Here is a 23,202-nt window from a genome sequence, read left to right on the forward strand (position 1 = left end):
AATGTTCCCAGAACAGATTTTTCCATAGCACTCTGTTTTTTCGGAAGATAACAAAAAAGATGTGAAGGAATTTTGATATGGCCTCCAGCATTTTAGTTATGGAAACTTTCTTGCAATAATGAAATCTGTTAAGGCAAAAGCTATTTATTAATTTTCTCCTTGGAATTTTAAGTGTTATTTAATTGCTACTCTTTGAACTCTCTTTAGGGCCACTGTGATAGTTTATAGGCTAGTCTTTACTTTACTTTTATTATGATACCAATATTGCATTGATTTTCAAATTTGAATGAACTCTTTCATTCTTTGCAGCCACAGCTGAAGTACTGGATAAGTGGCAGCAGAAAACTTACATCTGCATTGTCATCATAGTCTCATTAAGTGGCATTTCAAATGTGTGGAATATGCTACATAAATTGGCAACAAGTTTCCAATGGGTGAAGGTAAGTAGTACATCCAAATGTATGAACTTCTGAGTGTTGTCAGATATGCATAGCTAGTCTCTTGTTTCTATAGTGTCTAAAATATTTGTACAATGTAGGGAACATTTCTGCAATGACTAATCCCTCGCTTGATGCGTGCTGTCAGATGGTTTTTCTCATGCATCATAGAGTTTATCCATAGGTGTTGACCGTCACTCAGGAGGGCTGATGCTGTAGGACACTGACTATCCTTCCACATCTGTAAAGCACAGTTTGAGAAGGCGGATTTTTTTGGATCACACTTGTTTAATTCTTGTTTAAAACACCCGAGAACTTCTTGAAAACTCACAGTAATGTAGCACTAGAGAACAGAAATGTAAGAAACTTTCTAATATTTAGGCTTCCAACTTGATTTTATCAGTCAAAAAGATTAATGCTTTTCTTATTCTAGGCCTACCTGAGTGAGTAATTCCATACTTGGTTTCTTTCTCTGATATTTTGTGCAATACCACTGAGCTTAATATAACTACTCAGACTTGGGTTAGAAAAATAATTTAGTGGTGACTCTGAGGCTTCAGAGAAGGTGACTGTGGAAAGTGTGGCAATAGAGTGGTATGGAAAACCTTAGAAAACTAAAACTAAAAAATAGTTCTATCTGCTGCTCTGATGCCTTTAAATTTTCATATCCTCTGTGACTTTCAGTTGTGCTATTACTGAAAATAATTCCACAGAGTGGAATTGATTCCACAGAGGTGAGAATTGTCCACTTAGAAGAGTATCCATGCTTTTTTAAAATTAACACGGAAGCAGAATAAATATATAAATGCTATCATTTTTACAGAATCAAAGGTATGATCCCATCTGAATTGTCTAGGATAAAGAGTACAAAGCCAGCATATTAAAGCTCTTTGTCTAGCTGACTCATTCACGGTTTTTAGTTTCAATGCACTCAAGTCCTGCTTGACAGATGCTTCATTTCTGTGGAAATGTCCTTGAATGATGATAATCTTATTTCTTTCAGCCAAACGGGCCATATGCTTAAACAGCCTTGTGAGCGGCTATATAGGATATGTGTTTATGGTGTTCACCGACTTGTTAAGGTAGACTGCAGCAATTAGTATCAGGCTGAAACAGTGTATCTGACAGTGATACCAACAGCATTCAATAGAATTTAGGTGTGAAATGTGTAAACTCCTTTTCTTCTTAGGAGGAGCTGTAGCTCAGGCATGTGAGATTCTTATCCTGTCATTCACTGAACACAAGGGCCAAATTTTGCAAACAATGCTCAGTTCTTGTTCAGATACAGCTTTTCAACAGAATGAAGGTAAAGAGTGTGTGATTGGACTGAAGAATTTATGACTAGGTTTCAAATTCATATATAGGTATCAAGAAGACATAGCAAAAATGTAATCTTAAATTAGTTATGTGTTCAGTTTTGCTGTCTCCTTGCACAGCTATGTTAATTTTCTCACCACTGTTTCAGTTCGCCTCTTCTAGCATTTTCTTATATCTCACTTAAAGGTTTAGTTCAGGCTTCTTTCCACTGTTCTTGTTCTTGACTTCAGAGCTACGCTTACAAGTAGATTTAATTTTTATTAAATTAAAGGACTTTGAGGAATAACCTTAAAGGAGACCTCGAAGGCCCATCACTCTCACTAGTACATGAGATAGGTGAATTTAACAAATTGGGTCCCTACTCAAAGTTTTTTTCATGTCTTCTCTCAGAAACTGTTGTGTCATAGATCTCTTTACATTTCAGAGCTCAAGCAAGTAATTTCTGAAATAAAGCTTCCTGCAGAGTGACTGTGGGGTTGTTCCTTCTGGATGGAGTGTGAGATACCTCCCTGCAAAAGAGGAGGAACAAGCACTGCTTTTGTTGTTTATCATGTAAACCTGGGTATCCATATGCTGCTTAAATTCTCTCTCTTCTTTTGAAGGATCTTTCTTTCTTAAATTGTTTCCAGCTGTGCCTGTTCAGGAATGCAAATTTCCTGTTATAGTATCTAGACAATCAAACAGTTGACAAGGTAAATATTCATGTTTAACTACTGTTAATGGAACAAAGAACAACAGGGCTGACAGAAAGGCACTACTGAGCTCATTTGGAGCTGTAACATAGGCTTGGCTACTCAGTCACACTGGAAGATGGCCAGTAGCATCATTAAGTGGGAATATGCTGACTAGAGATTTCCTTCCTATACTGCTTGGATTTTCTATACTGAAGTTCTAGAGAGTGAGAGTGAGCACAGCAGAGAAATTTCTTCTCAATTATATCACTCTAAAAACCATTATATATGAATAAAGGGTCCATGGAATACCCAAAAAAGACTACTGCCGTATTTAAAAATCCCTCTCATAAAGGATGAGAAACTTAGGTTCACTTACAACACTGATTTATATATCCAGTATAATGTATACTTTTCCTTTTTTGTATATAACATCCTTTTTATTATTTGTTTTTAATTTTCACATAGTAAGCCTAGACTATAATGGGAAAACCATGGTATTCCTTACATACCAAGTAGATCTTGGAGGGAAATTGCTGTATAGTTTAGTTTCTGCACAAATGTCATGTGGAACGAAGATTAATCTTCAGTTACTTAGAATGACCCTGTTTTATTACAGCGCTAGCACGTTTAATGAGAATTACATATCTGAACAGAAAGTGTTACACCTCCAATTGCCTGCTTTAGCATGTCTCACTTCACTTCTATATGAGTAGCCATTTATATAAGCTTTAAGACCTGAATTTTTGAATTCACAACTTCAACACACAGAACTACAACATAGAACAAACACCTAGTGTATCTGCAGGATTATCTTCTGCATGTATTTTTGGATGGATATTAGTAGCCTAAATGAAACAGGCTCATATAGGAGAACAAAAGCTTTGATTTTAGTAGGATGACTTTCCAAATTACCTTGAATCCTTAGGTTCTTCTTAAAGTAAGGCATGAGAATGAAATGTTAAGAAGCGCTATCTGCTTGTGTCAGTCTCATTTCACGTAGTCTGTGTAACGAGATAGAGTCTGAATTTGTTACGTCTGCTTTGTTGGTGCTCTTCAAGACTTGCTTGAGTTAAAACACCTTTGGAAATATTGTTAGAATAGTTATAAGACATAGATCCTGGTCAAACAGGTGTCAAAGAATAATGATTATTTTGTTATAAATTACAGACTTTTAAAAGACATCAAGCGGGGAAATCTGTTCACGCTGCCCTATCTCTAACATTCTCAATACCTCGTAATATAGACATTTTAGATTTTCCTATCTGTTTTTTAATAGAAAATTATTTCTGTGATGTACTGTTGCCTTGAAAGAATCTTGACTTTGTTGAAGTTTGTTGTTGGAAACAACTAACTTGTAACTGAACTGAAATTCCGGTCTCGGTGACAAAAAGTTTTTTTCAGCTCAAATGCTGAAACAACTGAGTCATCAAACACTCATCTCTCCATCTTCCCAGCCTTCTGGGAAATTCCAGCCCCATTTGGGCTGCAGTGTGCTCAGCTCTGTGGGCTGAAGCAGCCTGGCTGGGCTAAGTCACAGGAAACTCCTGAGGTTCCCCCAAGGCATGAGATTTGCCTAAGCAAAAGAGAGACTGCACTTCACAAACTGCAGAGACTGGCCATAAGCGCAGAAAAAGGCATTAAAAGATTGATACATTGACTAAAAACCCAAAAATCCAATTGCTTGTGAGTCAAAACAACTTCAAATATTTTACGTTTAGTTGTGAAATATGTGTTCTGAAAAAATTAATTTCTCACAAAAATTCCATATTTATGTTAAAGGGGAGAGGTGTGAACCAAAAGCTAAATCGAAATCTTTCAGAAAGAATTTTCGTGGGAATTTATTGAGAAAACTGATGTCAGCTTTATCCATAAATGCTCTCTATAGTTGCTCTCTTTGGGCTTTAATAACACCACCACCAAGAATAATAATAATACTAACAGCATTTATTAAAATGTACAGCATCATGCCTCCAAGAACAAACACACACATCCAAGGCTAGAAAAAATAAACATAAGAGAAAACTAAGTTATGTGTCTAACACATATATATAAAAAAAAAAAAGATTACTGTGTACTCATCCATTCAAAGATTCCTGTGCAACTGTACTCAGAAACTAGCTTGCTCTCTCAAACATGGGAATATTCTGTATGCTATAAAGTAAAACAAAAGTTAGTGTATTTAAATCTTTTGAGGTATTTAGCAAAGCCAATTACTGCTTTGTTAGTCACAGTTGAAGAAAAACTTCTTAAAATTGGCTTCAGTATCTTTCAGAAATACTTGGTAATATAACCATGCAAACATATGCAATTTATGTGGCTTTACTAATCTGTATAAACACTAATAAAGTCACACAAGTTGTGTGATTGGTAAAATCTAATGTAATGCAAAGGATTTTCCCACTTTATTCCTGACAACCTGCATTTGCAACCGTTCAGTTACTTTATTTTAAAATGGCTTTTCAATTACATTCTAGTGCTGTAGGGGAAAGCCTTTTGACAAAGGCATGACATAAACCATTTATATTGCAGCTCCATCATAGTTCCCATAGCTAAACTAGACTGGACAGTTCATTAAAAAGAAAAATTAATAGTACAAGGTTGCAGGGAAACAATAACAGATTATGACTGGCCTGTGGCAGCCCACTGAATTCATGTAGTGAAATAAAAATGACTCCCCTGTCTCATAAAGGAAGGTTTGTTCCAAGGTTTTAGGCAAAGTCTGTACTTCTATTCCTTTACAGGAAAAAGCTATACAGTTTTTTGTCTATAAAAGCAATACTTTGCAATTCCTGCAGAAGATTAATATGTATTCTTTTGGGATGGAAAGCACATATTTCATTATACTTTGAATGTATAATAACAAACATATTATAGAACAGAACAGAATAGAATAGACTAGAACACAGTAAATGTCTACATCAAAGAAAAAAACAACCTTCTTGGAAATGGGCAGAGGCATGGAGTGGCAAAGCGAGGGTGGAATCAGGATTCAATCCCATCTTTTCTTATCTAAGGCAGTAACTGCTCTAGACCAGTATAAAATTGCTGTACTTAAGTGTGGCAAAACCAAAGGATTTGTGATTCAGTGGCATTTCTTTTAGCTCCATTGCTGCTACCTGCGTAACATCATATGTGATTTATCTCTTGCTCAAGGTTGTTCTTAAAGGTATAACCAAGTCCTAGTGGCCTCTTTCTAGATGTTACTGCATATTTTCCTAATTTCCTCAGAGTTTCATGGTTCAGCCTTTCTGTATAATTCTGGTGTGGCAAGTACACAGACTTATACTTTAATGTTGAAATCTGAGTTTTATTATAGCAATGCTATAAATTCCTGTCTCAGAAGATATTTCAAACAATATGGGCTCTGGGATGCATTAACCGTTTCTTTTGGCCGGTAGCCACAACCTTCTAATGAATTCAATGGGATAACAGGAGAGGCCAGAAAAGGGGAAGTCTGAGCCAATATAGTGTTTGGAATCAAATACAGGAATGACCCTCCAGGGTATTCTCTGGTTCTGTTTATGAAGACAACCTTCTTTTAGAATCAACAGGCTAAAATATTGAAAAGTCATGATTCTGGGATCTGATCCCCTTGTGCTTTTACAGGTTTATACCTACTTCTCCAAAAGCACTTGGGTACTTGGCCTCCCATCCTCCCTTCTTTCCCCCACAAAATAGAAAAACTGATTATGTAACCTCAGAAGGCTGGTCACCAGGAGAGGCCTCCTCGCTATCTTGGCTTAGTTTCATGCTATAAGCTGTATTTTGTGAACCAAGGCACCACTGAAGCAAAAATAACCAGCCGACCAAAAGACTTTCCCTCGACCTCCTGCGCTGTTCTCATACTTCACTGCAGGCAACATGTATGAGTCGCAGCATGTTAGAGAGAAGAGTATTGCTCTTAATTTTTCAAGGGAATGTGTTTGCACAAACATTTAGCGCTCACTAATGCACCATTCATTTCAAGTCTGGGTACTAACTGCAAACTTCACTGCTATGTTCTTCTGTTTACATGTCCAAAGGTACGGCTTCTGTCTTCTCTCCCTCTCTGCCCTGCATAAGACACAGGAGAGAACAGCCCCATCAGAGGGAATAGTCTTCCAGTGAATCATAATGACTAACTCCAAGGAAGCTCAACAAAGACTCTGTTGTGCTGTGTCACAGTAAACCTAGTGACCCAGTGGTTACTGCTACTTTGCTGCTTGCAGGATAAACAGAATAATACAGTAGTTGTGTATCCAAGAAACCTCACACCAAATGCAATGACCTTTTTTCTCCTTGTAGATCTGTAGTGATTTGCTTTAAAAGTGCTTTCATTTAACAAATATAAAGATCAATTAAACATTTAAGTGGGAAAACTTCCCAGCAAAGAACAGAATGGTAGTGGCTTTTTTAATAACAGCCAAAACCAACCTTCTTAAGCAGAGCATGGTGCTCTGTTGGCCCAGTCATTATCCAGGTTACTTCTGCTCCCCGTATGTTGTTGCTTCCTTTCAGCAGAGTCTCTTTCCTTTAATGCGAGCTCACACGTGGTTGACAACATTGCCTTTTGTTCGAATGACCTTCCTTGCTCGAGAGCAGTTATCAGTGTGTTGCATCCAGGTTTCAGACTAGGTTGCCTGAAGTCTCCAACAGGCTCTTACGCAACAGCTTGTAGAGATTATTTAGGCCACAGGAACAAAACTTATATGTGAAGTCAAGAATGTACTGTTAAGCTAAAGTCTTAACAGTCTAACCAAAGAACTATTAGTTCATGCGTGTTGAGCTCTTACACAAGTTATGTACAGTTAAAACTGATGCACACAAGCTTTGTAGTATCTGCCCTTTCTCTGGTGTCACACTCGCTGTCAGCTGCCTTTCAGGCAGATGTCTTCAGGCGGGAATGGGGATGGAGGGCCCTTGCAACCCAGAGCAATACAGTGATGTGTTGTGTTGCTTCTTCCTTCTCGCTCTAAGAATCCACCTGCAGTAATTTTTATGTTTCTTAACATGCTCCACATATCCACACCTTGCACCTTCTTCATTGGCCTGTAGTTCCACATTACATACAGTTTTACTGTGAATGGTGTGCTTTATGTAAATTGAATATTGTCCTTTGTTCTCTGTGTTATCGCTAAAATATGTTTTGTGCAGCTGCCAAGATTGCATTCGTTCAATGGCCAGTAGCTGACCCCTGGTGAGCAGTTTACAGCCCTGGGGCCTCCACTAACATCTTGTACCTGGACTTTGAAATCTCCTCGTATCATCCCATGCCTGTTTCTATGCTGCATTTTATTCAGGGGTCATAGATAGTTCGTTCTATACGGAATAGTGAATTGTTATTGTTATCTATTAATTACAAATACATACATAGACCAACTGTATTACAACACACAGTCATCCAAAGCTAAGCAAAAAGTCAGAACAAATTATGCAATAGTCACTTGTTCTTTAGATAACCTGTTACAGCCAAATAAGTTAACCAAAACCAAGGCCCAGGCAGGCCAAAACAAGTCCCGATAAAGCCTAACAAATCCGAATGGGTCCCGAGACGTCTGCTGTCAGGTTCACACACAGCCTTTGGCGTGTTGCAAGCAATGGTAACACATTTTTACTGGCTTACGTATCTCTGAAATTTTAACAAGTTCGTGTTACACATGGAAAATTATTTTTTGCGCTATTTAATAAAAACCCATTATTAAATAGGCATTTAGTAAACATTCATATTAGTAGTCTTATTCTTACATAATCATTTCTGTCAGGTATTATAGTTGGTTTTAGTTATAGCTGTGTATACAAATAGTGTAGCATAATATCAGTGCCTACAGATGACCTTCATAATGAGTTCTTCCTGTTTAAAATACGTATTTATCATTCTTTGGGTCTGATTCTAAGCTCACTTACTGAAGCTTAAGCCAGAAGAGGACCAGAAAATTTGCACAAAGAGTGTAAAAAAATTTTCACATTATTTTAAGGCAATGTTTACCCTGACAGCTATTACATTTGAACATGAAATACGTCTGTCTGTTCAGAAAGATGTTCCCAGTTCTTGGATGAATCCCCAGATCCAGTTTCTCCAGCTGCTGCCTGTCTGGTACTTTATTCTTTCCAACCACTGGTTTTCCAGGAAGCTATTTTTGATTGTAGGTGAAGTATATAATGATACCAAATAATTCCTTTTCCTTTTGCTTACTCTTGTGGGTTTTTGAGTTGAAAACACAGTCTTTTGGTCTTTGAAGTTGCATGAAAATACAGGGTTGGCATTGTAGGAGAGCACCGTTATCACAATCCTTGGATGTGATATTGTAAAGATACCATAAAGAAACTCAAATACTAATCCATATGGGTTAGTCTTATGCAACCTTATATTATTTACCAAAGAGATTTAAAGGAAAAAGGAATATGGGAGTGTTTAGCATTATACAAAAAGAAAAACATACTTACTGAAGTTTTGCATAGGCTTTTAAATGAAAAACTCCAGAGTCTTTGTAATGTGAACAAAGCCAGCAAGCATCAGTATTGCGTTTAAATTCCGTGAAGTCTGAGATATCAGTCTAGACCAGAGAAAAGGTAGAGGGTTATGTCAGCCTGTTCTGATGGGTAAATCAGTGGACGCTACAGGTTGCTTAGCAGGTATATGACAAATTTGCACAAATAACAGGGGAGTTTTTAAGTTTCTTTAACTTTGTTAATCTGAGAAAAAAAATAAGCAAAATTCATGGTACACTCAACACACTGCAACTAACAATTTTAGCCTGACTTGTAAGCAAGAGGAAAAGAAACGTACAGATAAAACATAAAGTTACGTATTTGGAAATTACTTGGAATTGTGAAAGCCTTGTTTCTCTCTATCAAAAATGATAAAATTCAGAGAGATGAGAGGTATTTGATCTGACGAACTGCTATGCACAGAACCTTCTTAATAGAACTATAGGAACCAGGTCTCCAAAGCCTCATGCTCTTCCAAACATGATATATTTATGCTTACATGGAGAATGCCATTTTATACAATACGCTTGCCCATTAGTCTTGGGCTTTCAGTCGCCTTCATCTTGTCCGCCAGCTACTTGCTTCTAACATGGTAATATGGGCTTCTAGTTCACACTGGCTCTCTTGGGCTTAACACATACGGTCTTTAAAAGCTTTCGATCGACACTAAGTCCATTTTCTTCCTCTGTGCACTCCCAGGACTATCAGCAGTCATTTTAGTTTGTTTCTTATTTCAACTGTCAAGTCGACATTTCCTTTACAAAAACTAAAAAAGGTCCAAAGTTTCTAAGTATTCCATCCTTCTTCTAATAAATGTAACAAGTACCAATATATTTAGAAAGATTGTGTTTGGTGACAGACTCTCTCATCTCTCTTTACCCTAATAGTTCCTTTTCCAGAAAAAACATAATTACTCCAAGAGCAATTTATTTAATTACCATTATGGAAGACTTCAAAGGAAATTGGTTGAATTGAAGTAGTGATATCACCCCAGCAACTTTCTGAAAAGAACATTTTCGTAGAAAATACGCTGAATGTAAGGGTATATTTAATGTGGGGAAAAAAGCTGAATCCTATTCTTTTGACTGAAGCTTTCAGTCTTTTTTTTATATATATGTGTGTGTATATATATACACACACACATTTGTGTTAATCCTTTTTATTATTGTTATTGGTGTCTCTTTTTCTTCTATGAATACAAATTCTTCTGCCTGTACTTGCCTCATATTAAGATCGTTCCCTCCAAAAAATATACTGTTTTCAATCCAGCAGTTCTACCAAGTGTCAGGTTGTTTTCCTCTTTCTTTTTCACAAGCTCATTTTCAAGTAACACTTCACTGGTCTTCATTAGGGAGAAAACTATCTCTTATTGATTTGGAGGCTAAAGCTTTACCTGACTGGACACACATTCATTCGCACTCAAGTACTTTTATACTGTCCTGCTGGTTAAAAAAGACATTGGTGGTCTATGATGCAGAAATCTAAGAGTGGTGATCCCAGATGCAGATATATGCCACAAGTCCTGATTATTGCACTCTCAAGGTCAAGATTCGCCCTTGACATCAGAGAAATGGTGGCAAAAGGTAGAGTATTTACATGTCCAAAAGATATAATGCACTTCCAGAATATATTTAATTATAGCTGATTCGTAGCTTTCAGCCATGAATAACGCTAGTCTAATTAAACAAATGCCTATGTTTGCCAGTTTCCCATGACCAGCTTTCTGTGGAATATCAGTTTCTGAAACTAGGGCTTTTATGCAAGAACAGCTATAGGTTCAAGGTATTTAAATTTTGCCTCTTCTGCATGACATCGTGGTGCCAAACATTGTTCCAGCTGTAGCAAAGCACTGCCTTAAAACTCGTTGTTAATGGTTTCTTTCAGAAGAATAGAAATGAAGTGTTTTCTTGCAATCATCTGTATTTACAGGTCAGAAATAGTGCCAATCCATAATCTCTGGGGTCTCTTAGTGTTTCATAGGATCAGTTAGAAATATGTAATGAACAGGTTTAACTTAAAATGAGTTATATTAATGCAAAATATTCTGAATCGTTTGCCCTTTTTTGTAAATGTATCATTTGCATGAAAAACAAATTTTAATTGCAAGCTGACAAGCTTGTCTCTTTTGTGCTATTTATAGGCTTAGCATTTAATTGCATCACCTTAGCACCTCTTGTTGCATTTTTGGGTTTGTATCATAATATTGGGAATTACGTCTTAGTCCTTTAGCTTTGGAACACTGAAAATACAGATAATTCCTCTGATTTGTGCTCAGAGCAGGTCAGGCTGCAAAGGAAGCTAATGGGAAGGTTGTATCTAACGAAGGTGGTGTTTTCTTTGTGTTTGTTTCTTAAGGTAAATGGAAATGTTCTATGGTGACTATTTACAACTAGATATCTCAGAAGATACTCATGCAAATATTTTTTGAATTATAGTGTTGTGATTTATTGTTTTGTGACTAATAATTTAAATTTGCAGTTTTGGTCCTTTCAGCTGTAGCTTCCCATTAGGTACTTAAACAGTGATGGTCCCCTTTATTAGCATTATTGACACTGTATTTGTGTTTGAATATGTTATTATCTCATGCTATCAAACCAAAATAGGTCTCTTCACAGACAATCTCTGCCTATGAAAAAATTAATTATTGATTCAATTGTTCGTTCAAAAAAATCTCAAAGGGGCTTTTATGCTCTTTATGGAAGAAATTTGGAGTAAACTGGTACAGTAAAGGAAACTGTCAAAAAGAACTTTACATGTGCATGCTGAAGGATCTGAACTCTTCCCTCTGCAGCTCCAAGAAAACTGAGAAAAGGAGAAGGCTCTTCGATTAGAAATTTAGCTCTCACCTTTCTTTCTCTAGCAAATGTTTTTGAAAAAGAAAAAGACTCTTAGTAATTCACTAACTTGTCAGGTTTTATAAAGATAAGTGTTACAGGGAATCTAATTATGTTAACCTCTCTAAATGAGAGTCACAATGGTTGCTAGACTTAAACTAACTGCTGTCAGGGTGGTTTGCATGTGCTTCCAAAGTGGCAGGCAATCTTTTACGAGAAACTTTCCTAGTTGAGGGAGACCAAATTGAAGGGGACCAGGGGATAGAGTAGTCTAGTAGAATTATAGTCAAAGTGGAAAAATGCTTTGTAGAGGAACACATTGGTCATACAAAGAGCACACAAGATGCTATAATAGTTTGGCATTTCAGCAAGACTGTTGAAGCTGCCTCTAGAAATGAAGCTGTAAGTACAATACCACAGATTCAGTTTGGATTTCTGATTGCATGAAGGCTGTCAGCCGTTCAGCAAGAGATTATAGATCAGAACAGAAGTGGAGTGCTTGCGGGAATTCCTTCTGGTTTGGTTTGGTAGCTCAATAGGCATGCCCGTAGCTGTTAGTTTTTGATAGGTTTTCAGTTATGAGCCTTTAATCTTGACTTTCTGTCTCATTTTCGGCATATACCAAAAAGACCATCAGTATAAAATCTTAGAGAAAAAAATTGTCAGGGTTGGCTTAGCATGTAAGTACAGCATTAGTAGTTGGAAGTAAGTTGACTTTAGTTGTCATTTATTTCCTCCTTGGGGTGTTATTTATAGCTACTTACATAATAGCAAACTATATTGAAACTAGTCATGGACATAGGCTTTAGCTATATTAGTCTCTGAGTATACAGGAAATTATGAGAATTCTAGTTCATCTGAGATGCACAAGAACACAATTGCTATTTTAAATAAACTCTACCAAAAACTTACTCATTACTTCAAATTACTCTATCAATCACTATGTTCTTTAATAAGACTACCTTTCTTATGCTAGTTGTTTTTGTGTAGAGTTTATGCTTAAAAACAGACAGTCTCTGTCACATTTATCTTAAGTGGATCTCCCCAGGGCAGCAAGTAAATGTAAAACTCTGTTTACAGCCATTTTTCATTTCCCAAGCCTTTTAATATCACTCTCTCAGGCTTATTGCTATGTCATTCACTTCATAATGTACTAAGTTGTCTTCCTACTTTCTACTGCTTTGTATGAGGTACACCAAATGGCAATTTCACTCTTCTTGAATGAGTACAAATTAAATCAAAGCCTGGTGAAAATACTTTCCTTCCATGACTATTTCAGAGGTGGATGCTGAAGGATATATCACATCATATTAGTCAGGAGGTTATTTTTCATCCTCTTTCCTGCAGAATGACTTCTATTTTCAAAGAGCCATCATTTTATGGTTTTGTCTACGGTTTCCTAATACTGAGTTTCAAAGCTGCCACAGGAAAATATGGCTACATTTCAAAAATTATTCTTTGGAGCAGCTGGGGATTATTGGCTTTGAACATCTCAGTAATCCAATACAGTGCTATAAAACATAATTTTAAAATGCAAAGGATTAAGATTTCCTTTCACAGGATTCTAAAGAACTCAGAATAGGATTCTACAAAACTTACTTAGCATTTTTAAGGTAACTTCTATTGCTGAAAATGAAAATCGCCAGTTCTGTAAAGATTTTATTTATGTATTTAGTACATACAAATCTTGCTATGACCCAGAATCCCTCTATAGTAGGACACCCCTAGAATCTTGGCTGTTTGAACACCGTATATAAAATTATATATATATACTTAGCTCTGCAGAACCGCAACCTCAGATTATAGTCCTTTATAATTGCATCGTGCTCCCATGCAAAACAACAGAACATGAACTGGGAGACTGTGAGGTTGTCATTATTCAATGGAATGACTATGAGATTTTTTTTTCCCGAAGTATCTTTAAATACGAAAAAATTCCTTTTCTGTACTAAATACTTTTGTCTCGTAAGACTAATTATGTTTTGTGAATGACACAAAAGACTTTATATCAATTTGCATTCAGATGAGGGTTATTTGCTGTTTGCTCCAGTGAGATCTGAAATATGCTTCAACAAGAAGAGAGATTCAGTGTTTCAGACGGGCTCACAGGGAGTTAGTTGCTTGCGGTCTGTTTTAGAAGTACACATTGGGAAAAATGAGATTTACCAGTTACATATACAGCATGAAAATATTTTCCTGTATCAGAGATCAGAGCTTTTGTCATTTGAACAAAATGTTTTACATTAGACTATTGCATATGGGCCTTTAATGCTTGATTCCTAGTAGATACATGCTTTATAGCAGATCTTGCTACATTGCATAACATTATTTCACCTAAATAAAATGAGATGCCTTCTTTTCCACAAGTATGTCATACAGTGAGTCTAAGCTAAAAACTATTCAAAGATTGGTCTGATAATGCAAAACAGTTTAAAATCAAAAAGTAATTGAGGGAATTAAGTTAAATGTTGAAGGTGCTGACTCTCAGTATTCTATCTTGTTTCAGAAACAAAAGGGACCAGGCTATTTGTTTACCTTTATGTACCATTCTTTGGAATTGAATCAAGGAAGGGAACAAAGTTTTGTTAAACAGGAAAAAATTAAATTAAACCCAAATGTTAGGTTATCAAGATATGTGAAACTTACTGGTTAGGGCTGAATAGCTTTCTGCAGCAAGAACTGCTATCCTTCAAAAATATTTTCATATTCGTTTATATACATTTCTTGAAAATACTTAGTCATCAGGTATTTGAATACAGCAATCTACAAGAGGAAAAAAATACATGCCAGACTGAACTCCTGTATTCGCCCTGCTATGCATATGTTCACCAGTGCACGTGAGTAATGAAACAGTTGTGCACAGGACTATTTCACATCCCTCAATTTGCATATTTTATTTAAAACTTCCAAAGTAGTTAAATTCATGATATGCCCTAAAGATTAACCAGTATGGGCTCAGTGGGACTCATCTGATTATTTGATCTGGAAATCTTTTTCCTACTTTCTTTCCACGTGAACTGCTCATTTTTCATGACCCCGATTACAGTATCAAGGAAGAAAGTCTCTTAGCTAACTGTTTGAGTTAAACTATAGAGTATGAGCCCTGAGGCTGCTCAGAACAGCCCTATCACAAAAGCAGAAAAAGGCCCGGTTCTTGTCAGCTTTGCTACGCTCGGTTACAGGGAGGAGAGGCCCCGGCAAAGCTGGGTGCATTGCCTGGCCACAGCGGGTCCCTCCCTGCCTCCACGGGCAGTGGAGCCCTCAGCCAGCTGTGCCGCCGCCGCTCCCTCCTTATGCCCAAGACTCAGGCACTCTTAGCTCCAAAACTAATATGATCCAATATTTATTCTGTCATTAAAAAACTATTAATTTCCTTGTCTGATGATAAAATTATTGTAAAAGAAATCATTCATCTTTTCAGCTAATTCTAATTACAGCTAAAAATCTCATTTGGACTGGGAGTTTGCTGTATTTACTTGATACTTTTGCAAAACATTTCAGAACATAATCATACATTATTATATTGCTACACTGTGCTCTCGACTGCTTTCTGCCAAGTGTGTTCCTAAGAACAATTGCTATTTTAATGTATCATCCAGAAGTTATGGCCTAGACAAATGAGAAAAATTGTTTAGTCTATTATGATTTGGCATACGGTCATTTCATAGCACACAGGAAGTCAGCATGAATGTTTGGGATTATTTTTGCTATAAATATAATGAAAGAAATTTAAAATTGGCTAGACTTCACTTCCGTAACTGGTCTTGTCATTAAAATAATCTTTGCTGGCTCTTTATTTTTGTCTATTAGTCATCTGTGAACAGTCATTCAAATCTGCGAGTAAAGTTTTGTAGAGCAAAACCCTCTTTCCTCTTAGGTCGTTGGAGTAGGGATAACCCCATCACACTGCCTCTCCGCGCAGCCGTGCTGCATGTTGAGAGTCTCTGGTCTCTCAGTGCGAGGGTGCACAAGGAGAGTGGAGTTGATGCGTTGTGGAGCAGCCAAGAGCCTGTCTCCACTCCGTGTCATAGTCTGCGGACATGGTTATATCATTTTTCAGGTAGACAGATGTGTACTTAATTAGGTGAATAGCATATTTCTATTAGGAATATCGATGGATTTTATTTTCTAATAGTAGAAGAAGAAACTTTTCTTATGTTAAAATTGAAACTTATCAGCTTTGCATTTCCAGAACTAACAACTACCAAGTACAAAACATAAGACATGTTATCTATGTAGCTAGAAGTGCCCTGAGGGGATGTTCTCACAATTATTTAGGGAGATCTGCTATTCCATGCAAACCTTTTCTGTATGCACCTCACTGTGTATGTGATTTTTCAGAGTGTGGACTAGATACTGTTTTAACATTTCTCAGTCCTGCATACATTGACTGATCAGCTTACATGGGCAGCATTTGGGAGTCCTACCACATTCAATGTGCCTCTCTGATGCGGTTTGATCTTGTGTGGTGGCTGCTTAACTCTTGTTTTCCTTTTATCCCTGATAGAGCTATTATTCAGTACCAAAATTGCCAACATGTGGTTGTATGCAGTTAAAATATGTTAATGGGATTCTCCCTTTTGAGAAAAAGTCCAACTTAGTTCAAACCTGGCACCCACTACATTTAAGGAAGTGGCAAGCAGATTTTTTTTTTCAGATTTCTTAGGAAAACTTATGATTTCAAAATTTACAAGTTGTGTAATTCTAAACAAAAATGGAAAAAAAATTAGGATATTGTGGTTTGGTCAACTGCCCACTGACATTTGCTGCTGCAATTGTTCTCCTCAGATCTATACTCTATGCTTACAGGATTATGAGGTAATTTTCCACAAGACAAAAGGAATTGCTTTATAAATTGTTTAGCTGTTTTTCAGTATTTTCTCCTTGAAGAAGTAGGAAACTGTAGGTTTTCAGCAGCTTGAGTTAACCTTAAAATGTTTGAAAGGTTTTAAATAGATTGTGTTGGGGCAAAAAAACCCCCCGACAACTTCTTGTTAATAATACTGCTTCATTTTTTAATGAAGTTTATCTTAGCTTTAATTTAAGAGCATCTTGTGCACCTTGCCTTTTAGGAAGAAAGTAGTTTATAAAAAGCCAAACTGTAGCTGTTTTGAATTTAAGTAATTTCATAGACTTCAGTGAAACCCTGTTGTTTTATTCTATTAGCTTTTCTTAAGCCCATAGGAGTCAGAAGGTTTACTGCTGCGGCAACCGCTATGTAACTGAACAGAGAATATGAACTTCAGGAAGTTTGAGAAGGTGAGAGGGACGTGAGGAGGCCAGGGAGACCTTATTGCCTGCATCTCTAGCTTTAATTGCAGCCTATCTAGCAGTAGGTCACTTACTAAAGAGCCAACTTAGTATTACTAGCATGGAGTCCTTTCACATTATAACTCAGAGCAGAAGCAATTACCATAAACAGCCTTAGTGATTTTTTTTTTTTTTTTAGCTCAAACAGTGGATGAGAGATAATACTTTTCTTTATCCTGAAGACATGTAGCCTTATTGCTTCTTTTCTCTACACATATATGCAGAGGATGTAAGAAAAGGTATCAAATATTTTTTTCTTTAAATCCATCTTATGGATGTGTGACGAATATTTTGTTTCCAGCACTTCACACTTGAATAGCTGATAATAAGCAGCATATGTATCAGCTTGGCTCTTCCATTATTGTTAAGCATCTTTATAAAGTGTTTACTGATTCACGTAACAGTATTGAGAAGTTTGGGAATAATGGTCATATTTGTTTGCTTATTTTCATTGTTGAGATAATTATGTGATGTTTAGGAAGAATAATTATCGGTGAGTTTAATTTTCAAATGTGTCCAAAATCTATTAATGTAAGCAGTTTAATTACATTTCTTTTCACAGCAGGTTTAAAAATGCACAGCTGTCTAGACATACTTTCTTATTTCATTTCTGTTTGGAGCACATAGGCCCTGTTTAACAGTCCAAGAGCCCAAGCACCTCTAACCGCTGCACGTGAGTAACATGCTATAGATCCCTATAGCAAGTGTATTTGCCCAGCATAATTAGCTGTACTGGGCATGGCATTGAAGACTTTGGCTCAAAGGACACTCCATAGCAAACTACATCTGAAACAGCAGTGTCATTGATTAACTGAATGCAATCATGAAGCAGACTGAACTGGCCTTACTATGTAGAATCTGGTTACATCAATAAATTTCTGTAGACAAAGCAGCCAAAAGAGGTACCCTCAGAGCCTGCTTGCTGTGGGGTTAAATTTACACCTGTCACAAGGATGTAAATCCTGAGGTGTTTACTGAATGAGACAGAATAATTCATTTTACATCTGTGGGTTGAGTAGAGAATTTGATGGCTTGTATTTAAAAAGACTTGCTATGGTTTAATAAAGTTAAATGACAGGGAAGCTTGGTAAGTAAATACTGCATAGTAGGGGCTTCAGTTTTATTTTTTCTGTGCAAAACTGGGGGGGGTAGTGTCCTTTCCTTTTAGAATTAAGTATTATCATAGAAAACCACTATAATAACTAGTGTTGAAAGGCTTTTCATATTTTAGCTACTTCCAAAGTAGGTCGAATCTCAGTTTTCAGGTCCTTTAAGTCCTACCTTATTTTTACCTCTGAACAAAGTAGAGATACAAAATAAGATCTAAAACCACAGACTTAATGCTCCACACTTCACACACAAACATATTGTGTCAGAGTCAGAATAAAAGCGTTTTTCTGATGAAAATAATAGAGATTGCTTGTTATCTTTTCTATGCTGGTATGAATCATCTGTAATGTGGCATCATATAACAATAGCAAAAAATTAAATGGATATACCAAATGTTTTGATATATATGCTTAGGAAGGCCAGATTATGTTTGCATCTGCATGTGTGACTTTCATTTAATTCATTATGCTGGAACCATTGTGATATTGTAATTGAGGCGATTTCAGTTTTCAGTAAAGAAAAACTTACCTTTTTTGAGGAAATAAAACCAAATATTTCATTCCATGTTTATGAATTACTTTTTTATAAATCCCTGTCTGTCAATGTTGGCTGTGTATTTTTATGTAACTGTGCAAAGGGACATGGACGGGAGGACGTGACTGGTCAGGATTTGAGAAAAACATCCCAAGATGCATGGGCTTGGTACTAGTGAGTTTTTTAGCTGTTGCTGGAGTTATAGAATGTGATGTAGGTTTAAACTTTTCCCTGCATTCACATTTTCTCTGCCACAAATACTATGTGTATCATAAAAAAAATCATTCTGTTTTAAGAAGGTAGTAGCATATATTAATACATATGCCTGTATAGTATTAGTTACTAGTATTTTCCAGAAGAGTAAAGTGAATTACACAGAAAGTTAAAACAAACATCATAGGGACCTTGTAAAAATTGGCTGTTCTGTAAAGATTGAAAGAGAATATATTGGAAACCCCAGGGATAAGTCAAAGTGGCCTTTATGATGGATTGTTAGCTGCTGGAGGTATAGGTTCAGCTTTCACTTTATTATGCAACTTCTGATTAAAAATATTAATTCTGATCTAGTGTTTTAAGAATTATTAGAAAATAAGAAAAAATATATAATTCTGGTAATTTAGATCACAGGGAAAGTGGGAATAAATAGTAAAACCAGTTGCTATATTATCAAAAGTATCTGAATACATTTCTATTGGTTTACAGCATTTAACCTCACCAGCACGAAGACAGCAGAATTGGCAATCAGTGCTTGTTCTCCACTTTGATGACTTGATCTTTAGAGGGAGGTAGAAGGGCTACATCAAGGGTCTAAATCCCAAATGTAGGTCCTCAGAGTTCTGTCAGCCACTGCTCCTGCCTAGAAAAACGTAGGTAGTTATTTTCAGCATGAAAATCTGTTGGTCATGAAAAGGCTTTTTTCCAGGCATGTGTAGAAATATTCCATTTTTGATAAGCAAGTATCTTGGTATCTATCTTATATCTAAATCTACGGCTTAACGGCTTATATCTAAGCTCCAGAGAGGGCTTAGATATAAATTAGGTATTTCTACAGTTACCTTGCATCTTGGGCTAAATCCATTTGGAAGGATCATGAGAGAATATGATTCTCTATATTTCAATTTCCAAATGAATGCCCTAACGAGCAAGTCAGGAGATTTTACAAGGTGGCAGTTACCTGTAACAAAACACCAAATATGCTCATTATTCAGAATTTCATAATTATTAATATATTTTAATCTTCTTCTTATCTTGAAATTTCCCAAGGTAGTCCTAGTTTTATTTTGCTTAGTAACAATAATTATTGCACCTCAAAGACATAAAAGAACTGACAATCTTCTGGTTTACTTTCTTTCAGGAATTAAGTTGGGAAGCTGCAGAGCATTAAAGCGATGTGTTTAATGTGTGGTGGCATCCTATGTGCAGAACATTTTATCTGAAACTTTTCAGTAGCCCCAAACTTTTTGACTTCCAAGGTGGAAGGGGTAGATTCTTGGATACTCCTGTGCCTACAAAATAACCAAAAATGAAGGAGGACAATTGTTTACACGCTGCTCTTATCTGCCTGGGCATGCTGTATTACAGCCATGCCATAACTACAGAAAAACTGAACCACTCAAGGCCATCACTTCATGGTCACCATGAAAAAGGAAAAGAAGGACAAGTTCTGCATCGTTCAAAAAGAGGCTGGGTGTGGAATCAGTTCTTTGTTATAGAAGAATATACAGGACCAGATCCTGTACTAGTAGGAAGGGTAAGAAAGAATTATTTTTTCATTCTTTGATTAATAATTATTAATTTATATTATTTTGTGAGTTGCTTTTTTTTCCTTGCTATTACTTTTCTGTTGTATTAGCTGCTTCTTCAGCAGCTACTTATTCACCTAGACTTAATAATTTTATTGTAGCTCAATTAAGGTGCTAAGCAAAATATTACCCGAGTACAAATTTTTCCATTGACCTCAGCGGTCTTTGAATGAAGGTGTACAAGCTGTTATTTAACACAACAAGAGGAACCACAGCAACCAGCTGAGCAACAACATGTCTCAAGAGTATCTGGTATCATTCTTGTGTCTTTAAACTCAGTAAAACTCAGTAAAGATGTACTCCTTTCATTTTCAAGCTATCAATAAAATTATATATGAGGGGTATGTATAGAAGGAGATATATGTATGTACACACATCCTGGACTAATTTTTTTATTCTGTTACTAACACTAACAGAATATAAATACATAAATAAAATAGTATATTTACCAGTTTATAAATGGTCAGCAGAACTGTGTTAACTAACCCCAGCACAAAAGAGTGGAGATCAGGATCAATGACAGCAAATACCATTCTGGGTATTCTGGTTTAAAAGATGGTTAGTATTGCACACTTTGTAGATGTGAATATAAAATCAATAAATCTGTAATTTGGCTCAATGTTTCCCTCATTCATCCAACAGAATTGTGCATTGGTTGCAAGAGTGTTTCATAAGAGTTTCTTACTTCTTTTATATTAAAGAGGTTGTAATTAAAACCTAGTTGGCAGTCACTGATTGGCTCATTCGTTATATCCCATCACTTTATCCCGTCACTTAAACAGCTTTTTACATGCAACCTAGTAGAATATGATTAGTATGAAGTGTACCAAATCTTTGTAAAATTGACTCTTCCTGCCAACTTCATTTAAATAAAGAACCTGTTATTACTGTCTTCTCATGTATCGTCTTCCTTAAATCTCAAAGCTAGTAGCACCCTACATGTGGTAGCGTGCAAGTCTGTGCAGGCAGATGTGTTCACAGCATGTGCCCAAGTATGGATTATTGCCTGATGTAAGATGAGATTTTTGAAAACTATGAAATTATAGTAACTTAATGAACTTTTTTCTTTCATAAACACATACGTGAAATGTATGCCATCTTCTTAAGGTATGTCTGTTTCTCATTTTGTAGCTTCACTCAGATATTGATTCTGGAGATGGAAACATTAAATACATTCTCTCAGGTGAAGGAGCAGGAATCATTTTTGTTATTGATGACAAATCAGGGAACATCCATGCAACAAAGACACTGGACCGGGAGGAGAGAGCTCAGTACACTCTCACGGCACAAGCTGTAGACAGGAACACTAACAGACCTTTGGAACCGCCTTCCGAATTCATTGTTAAAGTTCAAGATATAAATGACAACCCACCTGAGTTTCTTCATGAAAACTACCATGCTAATGTGCCAGAGAGATCAAATGTAGGTAAGTACTCACAAATGCACTTCAGTTCCTGGCCTTAAGGAAGATGTTACATTGTCAGTACATCTTGGCTTTATTCTTATCGTCTAGAATTTGGAGAAGTAAAATTTACTTCATGCTCAGCCAGTGCTGACCAAATCAAACCCTGCACAGCTACTAACTGTCATGGTTAAAGTGCCTCTAGATGGTTCCTAGAACAGGACTATTTCCTCCTAGGAAGGAACATGAGGGTCCCCTGGAATTCGTTACGGAGTGTGAATCCTCTGGGGTAAACATCAAAAGCATTCCTTTGGCAGAGCTGTGTATTAAAGCTAAGGAGTTACTGCTACACTGTCTATTCCATTTTCATCTCCTGTCTGGGCTTGTGTCTGTCTCAGAGATTTCTACAGGAATGATTCCTCTGAAACTTACTGAGGAAAATGTAAAAAGAAAACGCTATTGTTTGGTTGTCTAATGACAAAAGCAACATAACGCTTAAACTACTGAGGACAAAAACCATAATGGTACAGAGTGACTGCTGACTTTTGTATCTTCACTGTTTAGAACATGAATCCACATCACAGCTGGTCACGAATCTTTTTCGATCGTATGAGTCTATTTTGTCATATATAAATTGCCAAGTACATTTTTTTTTTCCTTTACCAAACCTGGAAATGAAAACATTAAGAAACAGTTATGCTGTATGAACGCATCTCTGCACGGTTCTTAGACATGTTTGCTTCTAACTGTATTCCTTCTGTGTTTGCTTTCCATTTTTAGGTACATCTGTTATTCAGGTAACAGCTTCAGATGCTGATGATCCTACCTATGGGAACAGTGCCAAATTGGTTTACAGTATTCTTGAAGGTCAGCCCTACTTCTCAGTGGAAGCTCAAACAGGTATTATTGAGCAGTTTATTTGACTAGGGCCTCATAACTGGAATACATTAAAATGAAGAACTAAATATATTGACTGAGGCAGTACAGTTGGGTATATCTCATGATGTGTTTGAGCAAAGCTTGCTTCATTCTTGACTCTAGCTAAGCTCTTTTGCAGGTTGGTCCCCTGGCATTTGGTAGAGTTTCTGGGTACACTACACTAGAAAGATCATGCCATTTCTTTTGTGGCATGATAGAAATGGCAGTTTCTGTGCTGAACTGTAATTCTTCAGGGTTGTTCTATGTTCAGCTGTGTTGAGTATTTGGGCTACTTTCCTTGCATAGTGCAAGGAAAGGTGCACAGTGTAAGGAAAACAGAATCTGCACCACCACTGCAAATACTGCTGTATTTTAATGAAAGCTAAAAATGCAGCA

At 36.6% G+C, this 23,202-nt stretch overlaps 1 protein-coding gene across 1 annotated transcript in view; it reads left to right on the forward strand.

Annotated features, from left to right (window-relative positions):
• The first annotated feature begins 305 nt into the window (after window positions 1-305).
• CDH11 (cadherin 11, type 2, OB-cadherin (osteoblast)) overlaps window positions 306-23,202 on the forward strand; it is a 40,349-nt gene continuing 17,452 nt past the window's right edge. Inside the window, exons 1-4 of the mRNA XM_010290353.1 lie at window positions 306-440; window positions 20,039-20,434; window positions 21,618-21,912; window positions 22,669-22,788. Coding sequence (XP_010288655.1) covers window positions 20,207-20,434; window positions 21,618-21,912; window positions 22,669-22,788 — 643 coding nt within the window. The 5' untranslated portion in view covers window positions 306-440; window positions 20,039-20,206. The remainder of the gene's footprint in view (window positions 441-20,038; window positions 20,435-21,617; window positions 21,913-22,668; window positions 22,789-23,202) is intronic.

This window comes from Phaethon lepturus, unplaced genomic scaffold, assembly GCF_000687285.1.
Source record: "Phaethon lepturus isolate BGI_N335 unplaced genomic scaffold, ASM68728v1 scaffold8287, whole genome shotgun sequence".
NCBI lineage: Eukaryota > Metazoa > Chordata > Aves > Phaethontiformes > Phaethontidae > Phaethon > Phaethon lepturus.